At 39.3% G+C, this 19,622-nt stretch overlaps 1 protein-coding gene across 1 annotated transcript in view; it reads right to left on the bottom strand.

The window, feature by feature from the left end:
* Positions 1-19,622, bottom strand: part of OXR1 (oxidation resistance 1) — a 268,660-nt gene that overhangs the window by 7,359 nt on the left and 241,679 nt on the right. The window contains 1 exon segment of the mRNA XM_042462436.1: positions 9,735-9,815. Coding sequence (XP_042318370.1) covers positions 9,735-9,815 — 81 coding nt within the window.

The following is a 19,622-nucleotide window of genomic DNA, read 5'->3' as shown; positions in this document are numbered from 1 at the left end:
ATATATTTTACCTATATGGCAATTTATATATCAATTCTAACAAACATGCAGTAAAATTTGATATAGTGGTGGGATATTCCTTTAATTAAGCCTGGATCTGCCTAGTCACAGAAAGGTGGTGAAGCAGATCTATGCAGGTCTCTTGGTGGGAGGAAATCACACTGGGCAACAAAACTATTTCTCCAGTGGATTTTCCTCTCCAAACACCAAATATTTTAAATTAGAGACTCCTATCCTCAGCTGTCATGGTTTGAGAAAGATCTGTGTTTAAGTGTGGATTTTCCGTCATAAAATGTGGACTGCCCCATACAATGATAAAATAAGATTTGGACTGTCCCATACAATGATAAATTAAAATAATGTCTATTAAAATAATAAAAATGTAGAAGCATTTTAGTATGATGCTATTTAAAATGGTACTAGTAGTAATATTGACTATTTTTTGTTTCCATATAAATGCTGCATAGAAACTTACTGCTGAACTGCCCAACGTTACACCTCCACTCACAAAAGAAACAAGACCAGGGAGGGTACAGAAAGGAAGGGGGTTGAGTTTTTTTCTCATCACCTCTTTGCCCAGATCTTCCGTTATTTACAGCTGTTTGGCAGCAGACTAAACTCTGATTTCTCATCTGCAGTAACTTATTGTTTGGCTTTGCAGTGCTTTACTTACAACAGCACCCTTTACTTTAAATAGAAAGTTCTTCATTCTCTCCTACTCACCCTTAAGCTGTTCACAAGCAATCTCATGTTACTACTATTTTTTTCTTATAAAACTATGCTAACCATATAGAACTGCAAACAAAAAAACATGACCATTGTTTGAAAATGAGATAGACAAATGAGTTTTCCCAAGTCCGAGTCTTTCTTCTTCAGGAAGGTCAATATAATTCTTGCTAACTTGGAAGTATGACCTGTTGAGTTTATAGGTTTATATTCTCAATTAGTGTGAGTAAAAAGACTGCATCTTTAAACTATTGGTCTGAACTGTACATTCTAAAGTCACTATTGTAGTAAAAAAATAAATGTCACGCTTAATTATTACAGATGCAAAATTCACCATAGGGCTGATAAAGTTATTTAAATGGCAAAATAATCACATCTGTTTTGCACTCTTTTTATATCTTATCCAATTGTTTTCCCCTTCCTCCCTACTGCATTTCATTCTTTCATTCTTTGCTGCAACTGTTCCCTGGTTCTACTTGTACTTTTCCATGAAACCAGTTATATAACATCAGCCTGAAATAGACGGGCCAAAAGAAACAGCTTCTAGCTGCTTCAGGGGCGTACAGTCCAGATGATGCACATCCCCAAAGCGTCTGGAAGCTGCCAGAAAAAGAAGCAGCGAACTGCTATTGCTGGCTTTGATTGGCCTGCTTTGAGTGTGGGCCATGCAGTAGCCATGGTGCCAGGCTGATCGCAGCCCAATTGTGGCAGAAGCAGCCAGAGGCTGCTCCTTGCTGCCTATCTGCCTCACTCCATATTCTCCTATACATGCAAGAAGTGATAAAAGCCACTCAAAAAGGTGGCCAGCAACTATGCCCAGAGCCACAATGGGGCAACTCAAAGCTGTAGATCTGCCCAGAATGCTTTGGTGCATCGAATCATAAATAAGAGAATGAATTTTTCTATCTGATGCCTTTTTATTAAGTAGGCCTGCACTAAGCTTAATAAAGCATGGAAAAAAGTAAACAATTTTCCATGTGAACATGCTCATCCATTCCACGATAAAGAAAAGTTTTGTTCCCCCATTTCTTAAAAGGAGAAAGTGGCAACAAAGATAACAAATACAATTCTAAACATAGAATTCTGTTACAAACCGAATGAAAAAAAAATCAGAATGAAGGACAAGGTGCATTTATCTCATCAACCTAAATGAAAAGCTAACATGAATATTTACACTATTACTTACTATTTATACTATCAATAATTACACTAATTACAGATTTGGTTGCATAGTTTATATGCCCTGTAGAGTCTATTTGGCTGCCCCCATTTCACACTCAAATAATGTTACTGACCAGTAACATTAACTACAGTTAAAACTAATCAGGAACTTTCTCTTAAATAGTGTTTCCTAACTTTATTTTTTCAAACTGGGATTCCAATTTGTTAAGTTTTTTCCTGCCAAAATATTTCATTATAGTTCATCATTGCTGTACTGATCTGTTTCTGGAGCCTTAAGTGTTTTAAGATAAGGGTGAACAAAGTGCAGTTCATGGATCACAAAAGGACCTTGAGGTCCCACAGTAAAGTCCCCAAACCGCCCAGTCTCCCTACAAAATTCTAGGCCATCCCCCCTCCCCCCATACACAAGAGCTCAAAACTGCTTTTTTTTAATAAAAAAAAGTGGGTTTGCCTCACAACTCCCCATCTGCCTTGAAGGCCATCCAGTAAGCCTCCCATGGTTGAAAATTGCTAATGGTAAACAATTATCTTGAAAAATATTTACCAGTTTCTAAGGAGGTCTGGGGACTTTGGCATGATGTAGGCACTAGGTAGACATATGGGTAGAAACTGGCTTTTGGCAACTCTGCAGGTGCTTGAAAAGTTACCATGGCGGGATACAAACCACCATATAGTACGTATAGGATACGTACTAGGGTTAGGAAGGGGCGGTGCTTCCGCAACCCCCCTAACCCTAGTACGTATCCTATACGTACAAGATGGCGGCGCCCTTTCTACATGGGCGCCGCCATCTTTACGTACTGGACGCATAGCATCCAGACGTGTCGCGGCGCCTATGACGTCACGAATGCGCCGGCGGCGCTTCGTGATGTCATCAGTGCGCCACAAGAAGAAGCTCCGAAATGGAGCTTCTTTTTTGCTCCGCACGGGAGTCGTGCAGTTTGGCTGCTGCGGCTCCCACGCGGAGCAAACGGCGGCGGCAGGGAAGCGCCGCAAAGCGGCGGTTTGTATCCTGCCCATCTGTCTAGTAAATGCTCTTTGGAAAAGCAGAAAGTAGAACTATTTATCACACCAAATATTTACCTAACTTCCTATTACCTAGTATGGAATGCTATTACTGTGCTTCCAGTGTTCTCCCCCTCTCTACAAAAAAAAATTATCTGTTTTTCCATCCAACTGGGATAATTCTGCAGTGTCAACACAGACGTCTGAAAATACAAACTATTTAGCTTCCATACCAATGATTAGCAAGCTCACAGTCTTTGACAAGAGGTATTTTACTGGACCACTCTGTTGACATTTGTAAAGTCAGAACTACATAGGTGTTCATTTTCTAATACGCTCTTTTCCTTTGGTTTACATATATTCACTATTAAACAAAATCTCTTCTTGGAATACTAAAATTTCAACAGTTTTTTTTAAAAATATATTTTCCATTGGGCAGCATCCTATTAGTGATACACACATATGTAATTGAGCTTATACAAGCGTATCTCATTTTAGATGGGGAGCAGGGAGCTATTCTCTAGTGGCTAGCCCATAGTGCTCCATCTAAAATATCTCTCCCAACAGTTGTCAAGCTCTGGGATGGGCTGCTGCTGATGATCAGTGGCAAGAGAAGGGCAGCAACTCAGACAATGAAGATGCACCGGTTGTGGGCTCTCAGGAGAAGGAAAGGAGGGTCCACTTCATCTGTGAATGCACCCTTTTCTTCCCCCTCCAAGCCGAAACCAACTACTTCTTTCTCATCTAAACTATAGCCCTGTTCCCTTTCTTTTCTACCAGTAAACAGCATCAGGAGTAGCTGGGCCCCCTGAAAGACTGCTCGTGCAAGGAGAATAAATGGAACTGATCTCTGTCATTAACTGATGTGAGCTCAAAATTTAGTACAGGTTGACTCTCTCTAATCCAAAACTGCTTGGGACCAGAGGTTTTTTTGGATTTAGGGTTTTTTAATTTTATTTTTTGGATTTTGGAATACAGTACTTGTATTTACATATACACTTGGCCCTCTGTTTTCACGGAGGATCCATTCCTGAATGGGATGAGTGCCTGTGAACGTGTGCAAGCGTGTGCTGCAGGGCCACGCCCCATTGAAATTAACGGAGGTCATCCCTCTGTGAATACTGAAGACTGTGGATCTCAAGTCTGTGAGAATGGAGGGGCAACAGTACATACATAACAAGATATCTTGGAGATGGGACCCAAATCTAATCACAAAATTCATGTTTGTTTCATACACACCTTATACACATAGTCTGATGGTACTTTTATACAGTTTTTAAAAGTAATTTTGTGTATGAAACCAAGTTTATTTGATAGCCTGAAGAAGAAGAGCCCTCCCTCTGGTCCATCTGCCTTGGTCCAGGCCTCAGAGGGAGAGAAGAATGCTGGACTTGATCCCTCCCCCCCCCAATTCGTTTCTCCTTTTGTGTCGTGTCTTTTAGATTGTAAGCCTGAGGGCAGGGAACCGTCTATTATCCCCTCTGTTGTAAGCCGCCCGGATTCCCAATGATTGGCCGGCATATAAATAAATCCTATTATTATTATTATTATTATTATTACTACTACTACTACTACTATTACACTGAACCATCAGAAAGCAAAGGTGTCACTATCTCAGTTACCCATGAAAAAAGATTTGGTTTTTGTAATATTTTGGAAGTCTGGATAATGGAAACTCAACCTGTAGTATAAACTAGGTCAATGAGGCATTACACTTTATATAATATTAGCTATTCTAGTAAACAAAGGCATAACAGCATTTTTTTCACATGTGGTCAACTGTAAATATAACTAAGTAACAGAAAAATATTTAAGACCCATTTCCCTCAGATAATTTCTTTCTTAATTAAAACAACCATCATTTAGTTTTATACTGATTTAGTTATACTGAAGTAATGGCAATGCAGAAGATTAAATCCAAATATGTACCCAAACTCTGGAACAGAGCATTGTGGAACACTCAATACAGCATTAGAAAATGCTTATGCAGCTTCAAAGATATGCTTTCAGAAATAACGTACACAGCTATTCTCCATGTGTTCATATGTCAGAGAGAGAGAGAGAAAAATTCTACTGAGAAGGTAAAAGTCACGCCAAGAAGCTTATGGAATTACCCAAGAAGCCTACAGCAATGGCGAAAAGAAACAGAACTATCATGCATGACCCATGATATTTTCATTCATTTTATGAAAACAGAGGAGTTTACCATTATAAAAGTTTAGGAAAAAATACTTATCTCCTGCATATGAATATTGAGATACTTGCAGGGTTATACTTGTAAATTGTCTGTCAATGTATTGATATAAAAGTTTAATGTAATGGTTAACTTCTTTAAAATTATATTTTTAGACAACAGCTAAAACATGTCATTTTGCATTCTCTTTTTAAAAACTTTTAATCAACTCAAGTTTCCATACTGTGAAATATGAAATCCTCATCAGTCTGAAAAAAATGTAGCAGTGAAAACAAGCTTCAAAAGATAAACAGAAAATTCCTCTGTTTGAATTAACTAGAGCCAAGCCAAAATAGCCTTTTTAGCTTCACTTCCACTTTCATGAGTATTTGTTAAAGTATTTTCAATTTTTTGACATGATTTCAAATGCTCTTTTATTTTAAAATAAATTTCTTGTATTTCTTGTCTACGTTCTGACACTAAAAAAAAAAAAAGGATGCAAACTCAAATGTTTGTTTTTCAGTTCAAAGGTACTTGTCATCCTTTGCATGAGATCACAGGTTACCTATATGAAGCCTGAAAAACTATTCTAACGAAGAGCTACATCTTAATAAGAATCCAATTAAAACTTGTTTTAAGACGGTGCCATGACTAACTACAGTTCCCAGCATTCCATATGGCAGTTAAAGTGGTGCCAAACCAGAATATTTCTGTAGTGCAGATCTAGCCTGACAACAATTTTAAACGTTTCATGTCATTCTCTTACCAACTCTATGTTTTTTCAGTCTGAAAACTGTAACAGAAAGGAATAGAAAAGACACAAGCAGTGCAACGAGTCATATAAATTTTTTTTCATCCTTACAGTTAATAACCACAATAGGTTATGTTTTAAACACTGGGATGATTAAGGGAAGACATTTCTTTTGAAAACAAAGGTTTAACCTCTGGTTTTAATTAAACATGTGACGGGGTCAATACTAGGCTCCATTTCACCCATGCTTAGGGTTGCCATAATTCTCTAGACCAAAATTTAGGACAATTGTAGGATAAAATTTAGCCCAAAATGTAGGACATTTAAGAAAAATGGATGATCTTAAATGTCCTACATTTTGGGCTAAATTTTATCCTACAATTGTCCTATATTTAGGGCTAAATTTTGTCCTACATTTTGGCCCGGTTTATAGTAGAGAATTATGGCAACCCTACCCATGCTCAGTTCCTATTGTTTCTCTATTTTGGGAGAGACCCAGAGAGAGGAAGTAGATACAGGGGTGTGGCTCTGCATGGTTACTTTGCTGTGGTCTCTGAGGGAGAGAAGAAGAGACAGGCACAGTTCTATTGTGGTGAGAGGAGCACTCTCCATATTGCAAATGCTACTGCTCTGGTCTTTGAGGGAGAGAAGAACAGCCAGGCACAGTTTCATCCTGCTGTGGCCCCACTGACTGATCAGAAACCGTAGTTTTCAACTGCCATCACTCTGGCTTCTGAGTAAGAGAAGAGCAGCAAGCTTGTGAAAAACTTAATCCCGTTCTCCACTGTCATCTCCTTTTGCTTTTGGGTCCTGTCTTGTTTAGATTGTAAACTCAGGGTCAGGGGACTGTCAAATTGGTAATCTTTAAACTGCTCTGGTGGCCTTTTTGACTGGAGGGTGGGGTAAAATTATTGTAAATAAATAAGTAACTCAAGAGATGGGAGAGCTTTCCCATCACCTCCATAATTTGATCATGTTAAAATAAACTTGTTTTTTCAATTTTTTATAAGAAAAGTCCAAAGATACACTTGCATACACATTAGTATGAAAAGCACACACTTGTTTTTCATTCCTTCCCCACCACAGTTAAAATGTTATGGTATTTGTACTTTGTAGGGAGTTGAAAAAGACTCACCTGGTTTTCAGTAGCAATTTAGTATGCCAACATGTTTTCATGTAGACCTCAGAACATGGGCAAAATATATTTTGGGGTCATTTTTAAAATGGGATTTACATGTGTCCAGTCAGAAAAAGCAGAATAATCCAGAACTCGGAAAAATTAATTTCTGGAAGTACAGCTCCCTAAATTCCTCAGTCAGCACTGCCATCATCAGAGCTATAGTCCAAAAATAACTTTTCTAAGACTTGGAAGAGTTTGTAAAAGGATTGGTGAAATTTGAATATGTTTTTCCCTTTCCAATACTAGCAATGGGCCCAAACAGACAGGCCAAAATTAGCTGCTTCGGGCCACTTTGGAAGTACACTATTTAAATGATGCATGCATCCTTTTTTTAAACATCTTTGGGGTCAATGTTGCATTCTTTTTAAAAATGGATGCTGTTGCAGGCCTTGAAGTGTGAGTGCATCAACAACATTTTTGGTAGCTTTAGGGAAGAATATCAGCTGAGAAAAAATTGCTTTGGGGAGCTTAAACTGCAAAAATTAGATTAGATGCTACATGTAGCCCATGGACCACTTTTCCCACTCTAGAGTTTATATTCAGTGCAAAGCTTGGAAAGCCCTTTTATGTGGATAGTAATATTGCCAGTTGAGTATTTGTAACATGGAATTACAGTTTCAATTGCATAATCTTAGAAATCTCACCATAAGTTCCACTGCTTGGCACAAACATCTAGGTCCATAGAAAGAGTGTGGCAAGAACTAAATACATGGCAGAATACTATATTGTATCCCCATTGCTTAAATTACACATCTCCTAAGTGCTGGCCAATAACAGTTGCAACTTCCTACATTCTGGAGCTTGTCTGACCATGGAAAATCCTCAACACAATTTATTAAACACAACTTGTTCTTTTGCTGTGAAGAGAACATACTAAGCAACTCCATTAAGATTTTGTGTTGAAGTATATTAGCCACATACAAATATATTTAGCCTCCTTTCATGCTTGCATGTTTCCCTCTGTCTCTTCTATGACCATAATAACATCTCTGCAAACTTTCATTTGTGGTTAAGTGCCATTTGCAGTGACATCTACAAATAGCACTATGGGTAATGTTAATTAATTAAATTTAAACAGCCAACTTCAGAAACCAGTTTCAATTGACATGGAGTTTGCTTGTTTTAAACCAACTTAAATTAATGAACTATAGTCTGTTGGTCTGGATAATACAATAAACTGTGACTAATCAAAAGTGAAGTTTCCAGACTCCCTGCCAAGTTGTGTGGAAGGTGGAAATGAGAATGGCTGGGAGAAAACTATTGTCTGAACCATAGAATCATAGAGTTGGAAGAGACCGCATGGGCCATCCAGTCCAACCCCCTGCCATGCAGGAAATCCAAATCAAAGCATCCCCAGCAGATGGCCATCTAGCCTCTGCTTAAAGACCTCCAAGGAAGGAGACTCCACTACACTCCAAGGAAGTTGGTTCCACTGTCGAACAGCCCTAACTGTCAGAAAGTTCTTCCTAATGCTGAGCTGGAATCTCTTTTCCTCTAGCTTGCATCCATTGTTCTGGGTCCTGTTCTCTGGAGCAGCAGAAAACAATCTTGCTCCCTCCTCAATATGACATCCTTTCAAATACTGTATTTAAACAGGGCTATCATATCACCTCTTAACCTTCTCTTCTCCAGACTAAACATCCCCAGCTCTCTGAGTCGTTCCTCATAGGGCAAGGTTTCCAGACCTTTCACCATTTTAGTCGCCCTCCTCTGGACACGCTCCAGTTTCTCAATGTCCTTTTTGAATTGTGGTGCCCAGAACTGGACAGAACAATATTCTAGGTGGGGCCTGACCAGAGCAGAATACAGTGGCACTATTACTTCTCTTGATCTAGACACTATACTTTTATTGATGCAGCCTAAAAGTGCATTGGCCTTTTTAGCTGCCGCATCGCACTGTTGACTCATGCAACTGATAAAAGAAATAAGCTCTGTTTTCAGACTTGTATTCAGCTTGTGAAAAAAAGAGAAAGTCATATAAAAAGGACTTTGCAAAAGCTTTAGCTTAGTTTGGTAGGAAGCTTTTTAGACATGGTGATTCTCCAGATCCCTCTGCTCTGAATGGCCAAGAGCTGCCCTGAGCTAGCTCCTTTGGGTCAAGGTCTGCACAGTTCCCTGGAGCAACATTTCAAAAAATTTTGACAGGTCTATCTGGCTGATGGCTATTATCTAAGATTTGTATTAAAAAAAACTTGGGAAAAATATTCTAGTACATTCCTTATGCAAAATTTGGAAGCATGAAAATGGAAACTTGAAAAAGTTTGGCTCAGCTCTAGAAGTAACTAGCTTGTCACAAAATGTTACCATAGCACTCAACCATATCACTGCAATCCAAAAGTAAGGAATTTTCTGTTGGGTTCTTGACGTATTGTACAGTGGTGCCTTGGGTTACGAAATTAATTCGTTCCGCCATTCCTTTCGTAACCCGAAAATTTCGTAACCCGAAACACTTTTCCGTTAGCACTGGAAAGCCTATAGCTGCACTTTGCAGCATTTGAATTTTGCGCCGAAATGAATTTCGTAACCCGAAAAATATTTCGTAACCCGAAACAGTTTTTGCCAATCCAACTTTTTCGTATCCCGGAAATTTCGTATCCCGAGGCACCACTGTAGTTAAAGACAAACCCACTGTATAATGAACTAGTCCTGATGGAGAACACTACAGAGAAAGATGTTCTAGCCTCTGAACAAGTGGGGTTAACTACTGAAGAGAGCACCTTGAGACGTCTGCAGAGTGTGCGTAGTTCTTCACTATTTAGAGCATCGATCCTGCGGTGATACTCAGCCACTGATACTACCTGAATGTGGAGACAGGGAGACAATAATTCCACTCATAGTTAAAGAAAAATGAAGAGAACAAATAATAAGTAAAACACACAAAAAACAACAGAGTATGGAGAGGCTGTACAGGGCAGGGAGGCACATATAAAAAGAGACCAGAAACGTAATAAAATTAAAATTGAACATAACATTTAGCACTGTAGTGATAATGATCCACAGATATATTTGAGCTTTAGAATTTAGAATGAACACATACAACAGGGTTTTCAACAAAATAGCACCAGAGATCTGATATATCTTCATAGCAGAGAGCAAAACATCTGCTAGAATAATATATACACATACAGATCACCAAATTGTTTCTTTTTATGAATACTGCCTGCTATTTTTAGTTGGGAATAAATGCTAATTTGATGAAATGTAGGAGCAAGGCATATTTCCTATTAGGGATTGCTAAGAAAGAACTGTGAATAAAACTGCCTATTTCATAAAGCTTTTTATATTCATTTATGGTGTCATCACACTTGAAAATACTGTGTGGAGTACGAATAACCCCCCACCACTAAAGAAGGATAGTGTAGATTTGAACACGTTGCAGAAAACCAGGAAATGATAAATAGACTGGAAAAACTACACATAAAGAAAGGTTATGAGTTTTTGAGACCTTTGCAGTTTAGGGGAAAATTTTCAAGTAACGAGTTGGCTTAACAAAGGCATAAAAATTATGAATGGGTGGGAAAATGGAGAGAGAGAGAGAGAATGAGACACACACACACACTCTCTCTCTCTCTCTCTCTCACACACACACACAGAGAGAGAGAGAGAGGGGGGGAAGGAGTTTTCTCCCTCTTTCATAATACAAGAACCCTAAACCATTCAAGGAAGCTGAAATAGTTTCAGGATGGATGAGAACCAAAAAAATGTTTACCACACAATACATAATTAAACTATTACAGAAAGTAAAAATGACCAACAACCTGATGAATGGCTTTAAAGGAAAATTAGTTAAATTTGTGGAGGTTAAATCAATCATTGCTTGATGGGTATATAAAGCCTTACATGGCTTGGGCCCAAGTTACTTGAAGGACTGCATCTCCCCATATAATCCGCCCCGCACTCTCAGAACAACCGGGAAGAACTTGCTCGAAGTCCCTTTTCAGTAACAGCCCCCAAGCATTGGAATAGTCTTGCCGAGGAGCTCCGTCTCATTACCTCCCTTGAACTGTTTAAAAAGAGACCAAGCATTCCTCCATGTACACTGAAGTTATGTTCGATCCCCTTTCTCCCTCTCACTACATACACCTATGAATTGGATTTTAATTGCATATTGTAATTAATGTAATGTGGTTTTAATTTTATGTTGTTTTAATAATTTTACTATGTACATCGCTTTGATCACTGCGGAAAAGCGGTATAGAAATAATACGGTAATAATAATAATAATAATAATAATAATAATAATAATAATTTACAACCTCCAATATCAAAGGCTGTATGCTTCTGAGTATCAACGGCTGGGGCAAACACTCTGGGAAGATGCTACTGTATCTATCAATATACCACTTGTTTTCCCCAGAGCAGGAGTTCCCAACTTGTGCCCTGGGGAGCTTTTTGCAGGTGGTCAGTGGAAGCGCCAGGAAAATGAAAGAAATGAAAATTGAATGAAACTAAAGAATAAGAAACAAAAAGCAGCACTACCTCTAAACAGTATTAACTTGTAAGACATACGGTAGGCCTCTTAGGGGCTCCGCCATAGAAACTGATTCTAAAAAGGGCTCTGAGAGTCAAAAAGTTTGGGAACCCCTGCCCCAGAGAAATGTTGCTGATGAATTCTATGACCAGAACACTGAAGTGCACATGCTTTTGCTCTGATCCAGCATGGTCTTTGTGAATCATAGAATCAAAGAATAATAGAGTTGGGGGAGACCACAAGGGCCATCTAGCCTCTGCTTAAAGACCTCCAAGGAAGGAGACGCCACTACACTCCGAGGGAGTTTGTTCTACTGTTGAACAGCCCTTACTGTCAGGAGGTTCCTCCTAATGTTGAGGTGGAATCTCTTTTCCTGTAGCTTGCATCCACTGCTCCGGCTCCTGTTCTCTGGAGCAGCAGAAAACAAGCTAGCTCGCTCCTCAATATGACAATCCTTCAACTATTTAAATAGGGCTATCATATCACCCCTTAACCTTTGCTTCTACAGGCTAAACATCTTCAGCTCTCTCAGTCGTTCCTCATAGGGCATGGTTTCCAGACCCTTCACCATTTTAGTCTCTCTCCTTTGGACATGTTCCAGTTTCTCAACATCCTTTTTAAATTGTGGTGCCCAGAGCAGAATAGAGTGGCACTATTACTTCCCACTATACTTCTATTGATGCAGCCTAAAATTGCATTGGTCTTGTTAGCTGTCACATCGCACTGTTTCTACTTGGACTCCCAGATCCCTTTCACACGTAGTCTCATTCAGCCAGGTGTTGCCCATCCTATATCTGTGCATTTCATTTTTCCGCCCTAAGTGCAGTACTTTACATTTCTCTGTGTTGAAATTCATTTTGTTGGCTTTGGCCCAGCTTTCTAATCTATTAAGGTCATTTTGAATTTTGATCCTGTCCTATGGGGTACTCCTCCTAATTTGTTGTCATCTGCAAATTTGATAAGTAAGCCCCCAATTTTGTCCTCCAAGTCATTGATAAAGCTGTTGAATAGCACTGGGCCCAGGACAGAACCCCGTGGGACCCCACTGGTCACTTCTTTCCAGGATGAAAAGGAACCATTGTTGAGCACCCTTTGGGTTCGGCTGGTCAACTAATTACAAATCCATGTAACAGTTACCTTGTCTAGCCCACATTTCACTAGCTTGTTTGCAAGAATGTCATGGGAAACCTTGTCAAAGGCCTTACTGAAATCATACTATATCCACAGCATTCCCTTCATCTACCAAGCTGGTAATTAGATAGATAGATAGATAGATAGATAGAGAGAGAGAGAGAGAGATTAGATTTATCTGGCATGACTTGTTTCTCTGAAACCCATGTTGATTTTTTGTGATTATGAGATTGCCTTCTAGATGTTCATAGACTCTCTGTTTAATGATCTACTCTAGAATCTTTCCTTGTATCAATGTCAAACTAACTGGACAATAATTGTTGAGATCCTCTTTTTTTCCCCTTTTGAAGATGGGGACGTTTGCCCTCCTCCAGTCTTCTGGGACTTCTCCTGTTCTCCAGGAGTTCTCAAAGAATATTGCCAATGGTTCTGATATTACATTTGCCAGTTCTTATAATACCCTTGGATGTAGTTCATCTGGTCCTGGAGACTTATATGCATTTAGATTAACCAGGTATTCACGTACTATCTCTTTACTTATTCCATGCTGAAATTGCCCCATTCTGTCCTCTGCTCCATTATCCTCAAGTTAATTTGCCTTTTCTGAGAAGAGTGAAGCAAAGAGGGTGTTGAGTAATTCTGCCTTTTCTCTGTTCCATGTTCGTATTTTGCCATCTTCTCCATGCAGTAGCCCTACCATTTCCTTCTTCTTCCTTTTGCTGCAGACATATCCACAAAAGCTCTTTTTTTATTGTTCTTAACCTCTCTAGTAAGCCTGAGTTCATTCTGCACTTTTTATGCTCAGAATCTGGGTATTAAGATAACCATAATCAGTTTGTTTATTGTCATTAATAAATTTTCATTCTCCTTAGAACACTTAGATTTCAAGTGTTATCTTGTTGGAGGCATATATACAGGTTTCTCTGACACTTTTGATTTAGTAGACAAGGAGCTAATTGACACCTGTGCAACAAGTAAGCTCAATATTATGGCTCCTACTGCATGGTTGAGTGTGAAACTGTGTAATGCTGCATAATGGTAATGCTACACTAAAAGTTTACATGATCTCGGCCTGTACATTAATAAATATGCCTGGGACAATATTCCCTGGAAAAATTTACACAAAGGTACCACTTACAGGTATGAATGAATGAGATTTTATTTATATACCGCCATTCCTTCGATCACGGCGGTTTACAGAATAATAAAAATACAAAATTACACAATCAGAGTCCCCCCCCCCCATATTAAAACAATACAATACAAAATTAAAAATCCATCATCTCATCCTAATAATTAAAAACCAGTAAAAAACACAGTGGAAGCAGTTCCAACCATAACAATATACACAATACACAAGGAGAAGGATGGCATTAGGACACGTCATGGTTGGTTTGAGACCCACAGAAATATAAGCAAAAACAAATTACCAGAGCTATTTAAATATACAATAATAATAATAAATAATAATGAACTTAATAACTGTATACCAGATTTTCTTGATTTATTCCAAATGATGAACTCTGACCGATTTATTTATTGGGTTAAACTTCAAAAATTTGTCTACATATAAATGACTAGAACAACAATTGCAATTCGGACTTTACTGCACTTGGTAAAAGGGTGTGATAAGGCTGAATTCCCTTAGTGGTCCTACAAAATGTCATCTTAAATTTTAACTAACAAAATGGCTAACAGAAATTTTTAGAGATGTCTATACTGGTATAACTCTGTACACATGCCAGAAAATCTGATCTTTTTTTTGATAAAATTACCAACTTGTTAGATGAAGGGAATGTGTGTGGATGTAGTATATCTTGACTTCAGTAAGGCCTTTGACAAAGTTCCATGATATTCTTGCAAAACAAGCTTGTAAAATTGTGGCTGCTAGACAAAGTAACTGTACATGGATTTGTCAATTGGTGACCGGCCGAAGCCAAAGGATGCCTAACAATGGCTCTTTTTCCATCCTGGAAAAGAAGTGGAACAGTGGGGTCACAGGGCTCGGTCCTGGGCCCAGTGCTATTCAACATCTTTATCAATGATTGGAGGACAAAATTGGGGGGGCATACTTATCAAATTTGCAGATGACCAACCAAATTAGGGGGAAATAGCTAATACCCTAGAGGATAGGATCAAGATTCAAAATGACCTGAACAGCTAGAAAACTGGGCCATAGCTAACAAAATGAAATTCCAACACTGGAAATTGTAAGGTACAGTGGGTGCCTCGGGTTACGAATTTAATTCGCTCCGCGGCCGCTTTCGTAACCCGAAAAGCCTTCGCAAGCCAAAAAACCCATAGGCGCTAATGGGGAAAAGCCGCGTTTCGTGGAAAAAGCGCCGAGAAAAGCACCAAAAAATTTTTTCGTAACCCGAAAAAACATTCGTAAACCGGAACAGTATTTCATATGGGATTTTTTCGTATCCCGGAAAATTTCGTAACCTGGTATTTCGTATCCCGGCCGGTACCACTGTACTGCACTTAGGGCAGAGAAAAAACGAAAAGCACAGATATAGGATAGGCGGACACCGTGGCTGAATGATGAAACTACGTGTGAAAGGGATCTAGGAGTCCAAGCAGACCACAAGTTGAACATGAGTCAACAGTGCGATGCAGCAGCTAACAAGGCCAATGCGATTTTAGGCTGCATCATAGGATATAGTGTCTAGGATCAAGGTGAAGTCATAGTGCCACTATATTCTGCTTGGTTAGGCCCCACTGGAATACTGTGTCCAGTTCTGGGCACCACAATTCAAAAGGACATTGAGAAGAACTGGAGCGTGTCCAAAGGAGGGCAACTAAATGGTGAAGGGTCTGGAAACCATGCCTCTACAAGGAAGACTTAGGGAGCTGGGGATGTTTAGCCTGGAGAAGAGAAGATTAAGAGGTGATATGATAGCCCTGTTCAAATATTTGAAGGGATGTCATATTGAGGAGGGAGCAAGCTTGTTTTCTGCTGCTCCAGAGACTAGGACCCGAAGCAATGGATGTTCCAGGAAAAGAGATTCCACCTCAACATTAAGAGGAACTTCCTGACAGTAAGGGGTGTTGGAGTGTGGAACACTCTTCTTCGGAGTGTGGTGGAATCTCCCTGCTTGGAGGTCTTTAAACAGAGGCTGGATGGCCATCTGTCGGGGATGCTTTGATTTGGATTTCCTGCATGGCAGGGGGTTGGACTGGATGGCCCCTGTGGTCTCTTCCAACTCAATCATTCTATGATTCTAAGAGACTATGCCAAGTGCCTGCAACTAACATAGTAAGATAGCAAAAGAAGCAGGGCGTGGATCCAAACTCAAGTTTCAGATTCGGCATGCTACTGCTTCTCTGTTTATCAAATCAACAACAAAAATATCCCAGTAATATCTTACAGAATAAGAAGTCTTGGAAACATTAACTCATTTATGCTAGTTAAACAGATAACTTCTTTCTGGAAGAGACAGAGGAAGATCTTTAACAGCATTCAATAAGCCATGCTCCAGAATTGTTTTGCCTGCATTTTTTGACTTCACAAATCAGAAAGTTGGACCAGATGGCTCTTGTGGTCTCTTCCAATGCTATGAAACTGCAGCTATGAAACTGTCTCTTGCCAGAGTCTACTTTCCACTTCATGACTTGTTTTTCAACAATGGGTCCCAGAAATTTCTATTATTCTTTATTTTGTTGATTGGATTTATATCCCACCTTTCTCCCAAAATGGGATTCAAGGTGGCTTTAATCTGAGAGAAAACATGTTTGGTGTATTACTCTCTCAATTTCTCACAGAACAGACAAGAGTTGGAACCCTGCTTAATGCTCCTCAGTTCTGCCAGTGGGAATATCATAAATCACTAACTTTCATAACTATTTACTTTCCTAGTGCCTCCAACAAGATGACAGTTAATTCTGACCATATTGCCTTATGTACAAATACCTGTATTGCAGTTTTGTTGCTGGGTATCTTTCAATGCTAAAGTCTACAAGGGCATAATTCTCTTGTCTAAAAAAATTAGTGCCATCTTTTATATAAATACATCCTCAATGCAGCAACAGATCCTAAATACCTCCTACATAATGTCCACAGTGGAGGTGATCATGCACAGATATGCTAGGATCATTGAAAGTATTACTGCTAGTTCTAAATCTTAGATTTCATAACCAGGGACAACTGATAGACCTAATATTTTCTATGTACACTATTACGGATCAGGCCAATTTAACACACGAATGGAGAGCACCCAAATACAATGGGCCCTTGGTATCCACTGGGGTTTGGTTTCAAGATCGCCATGTGGATGCCAAAATCCACGGATGCTCAAGTTGAATTATTCAACTGAACACTGAAAAGCAATTCAATTAATATATTTATATTATGTATTTATAAAACAGGGTGGATAACTTGTGGTCCCCTAGATGTTACTGCACTGTGACTCCCTTAATTGGTTAGCCATGCTGCAGAATTGCAGTTAGCCTTTGGGGGGGGGAGTGTTTTGTTGTTGTTGTTAATGGCAATAGCAAGTACATATTTAGCCTATAAGGCTAAGGACAAGGAACTTTAAAATTAACCATTTGTATGCAGCTCTGAGAGTCTTTGTGGCTGAAGAGCAGGGTATAAAGAGGCGGGGTATAAATAATGTTATTATTATTCTTGTTGTTATAAAATAAATAAATAAATAAATAAGAAAATCCTGTGGCAGGGCTGCCATAGGATCACTGTTGTTAAGTCAGAAAAAATGTGAAGCCACATATAACAACATTTGGTACCCAGTTTCATATATGCAAGTGCTATACATAAATATCCAAAATATAGAACAGTTGAACATAAATAAATACCTGCAAATTGCTACCAACAATCCAGGTACAAATGGTGCAATCTGCATCACTTTCTTGACTTCTCTGATTACAAAAATCATCTTTTTATTTTTAGGCCAAACCAGGAAGCAAGAACTAGAACAAAATACCACAGGCTATTTTGAAAAAAACAAACTGTGGCACTCTATTTATTAGAGAATGTATCTTGGCCAGATCAGGCATAGTACTTCTTTTCTTAGTGCTTTATCTAGAATATAGTCCCAGAAAAGCTGCTAATATCCTGTCAATATAATCTAAAACCAGCCTTTATCAGGACAGGCTTTATTGCGTTGAAGTACACCAATTGCTTTTGTAAATGTGCTGACAATTCTATAACAAGCTAAACTAGTTATTCCCCTCCTGGACAGCTTTTACTGCATGGGTGCACAATTATATGGTCCCTAGAGGTTTGCTAGTCAGAAAAACTGCTGCTAATTCTATCCATGACTATGTCCACCGCTCTCTGTTCAGGACCAACTGGGACTGCTCACATGTTTCAACACTTGAGTTTGATTTACACATGGTTTAGTGTTATAAGGATGACCCTCACTATGCTTAGGTGTTCCCTTTCTTTTGTTCCAGAGTGACTACTAGATGTGCTCCGAACCCTTGAATCTAATGACTATGGACTATCAGTAGGAAAAGTGATCTTGTAGCACCTTTGAGATGAACTCTAAGTCTCAAACGTAGATCCTTTGCCCACTGATATTCCAGGCTAACATGGGTTTGTCTTTTAATATGAACTACATTTAGAGAAAACAAGCCAGCTACATGAATGATGGTTTGAAGTTTCCATTAACTACAGTTATGACTAATCACATTCTCTGTGTGCTGATGTTATGCTAAGGCCAAAATACCATGAAACTAACAAGGTCAGTCCTGGTTAGTATCTGAATGGGATACTACCGCCACCAGGAAAAATCAGGTATTTTTACAGGAACACACTGATAAACCACCTCTAAGTATTCAATGGCTAAGAAAACAGTATAAAATTCAAGGAGTCATCGTAAATTGGCAGGTAACTAACACACAAAGAGCCATTAGTCTAAAATGGGCACAAAATTTTTGCAGTCACACAGAAAGATAAGGAATAAGTGGCCTGAGATTCAGTGCTGTTTATCCTTAAAACACGTGCAATGTCTTCACCTGCACATTCTGAATTTATATGCCAGAAATCACATTTTTAGTAGCATTAACACCACTATTGTTGGGAATGAGCTGAAAGTGTCAATAAAGTTGTACTAATGGTTCAGAAAGACCCATCAATATTCCTTTAATCAATGGATCAGCATGAATATTTGATGTTTCTCCTCAATGTCGATACATGCATTGCTCTCCACCTAAAAGTAGGGTTGCCATAAGTCAGGACCTCCAAACCAGGACAAATGTAGGACAACATTTTCAAATGTAGGACACAGTTTTAATAAATGGAGGACACGCAAAAATTTTTGATTTTTAAAAAATGTTAATATAAATGCATGTTTCTAAGGCATGATCAAAATGGAGGATATTTTGAAATTTGACAGAAGAGAACATGTCCTGGAAAAGGAGGAGGATGTCTGGTCACCTTGTCTCTGGTCCAAAATACACTGCAAAAATAAAACATAGCTGGACTGAAATGCCCACAGAGTTCCTCACCAAAGCTGCATCCACACTGAGGAAATAATCCAGTTCGAGAGTGACTTAACTGTCCTGGGTTAGTGTTGGGGAATGCTGGGAATTGTAGTACACTGTGGCCTCAGAGCTATCTCTGACAGGGAATCACATAACCCACCAAATGTAGTTGAACTGCAGTGCCTAGAATTCCTCACCAGTTGCATCCACACTGAGGAAATGGTCCAGTTTGAGACTGCTCAGTGTTGGGGAATCCTGGGAATTGTAGTCTATTGTGGCCTCAGAGCCATCTCTGACAGAGAAGTCTCAATGTCTCCCAAACACTAGCATTCCCAGGATCCCCCTAGCATTGAGTTAAAAATGGCCATGCACCTCCTCTTCCTCCTCCTCGCCTCGGTGCCAAAGGAAATGGCCCTCTCCCCTCTGCTGCCTTGCTGGGTCTGGTCCACGTGGGGACTAAACAGAGGAGGAGCTCCTCTTCCTGAGTCTGGCAACCTCCTGTTGCCAACAAGCCTCGAAGATAATTCCCCAAACGTTTGGCCAAAACTCATCAAATCCC

This window comes from Sceloporus undulatus, chromosome 4 (assembly GCF_019175285.1).
Source record: "Sceloporus undulatus isolate JIND9_A2432 ecotype Alabama chromosome 4, SceUnd_v1.1, whole genome shotgun sequence".
NCBI lineage: Eukaryota > Metazoa > Chordata > Lepidosauria > Squamata > Phrynosomatidae > Sceloporus > Sceloporus undulatus.
Note: the sequence above shows the minus strand (reverse complement) of the source record. Positions and strands in the feature narration are given on the sequence as shown.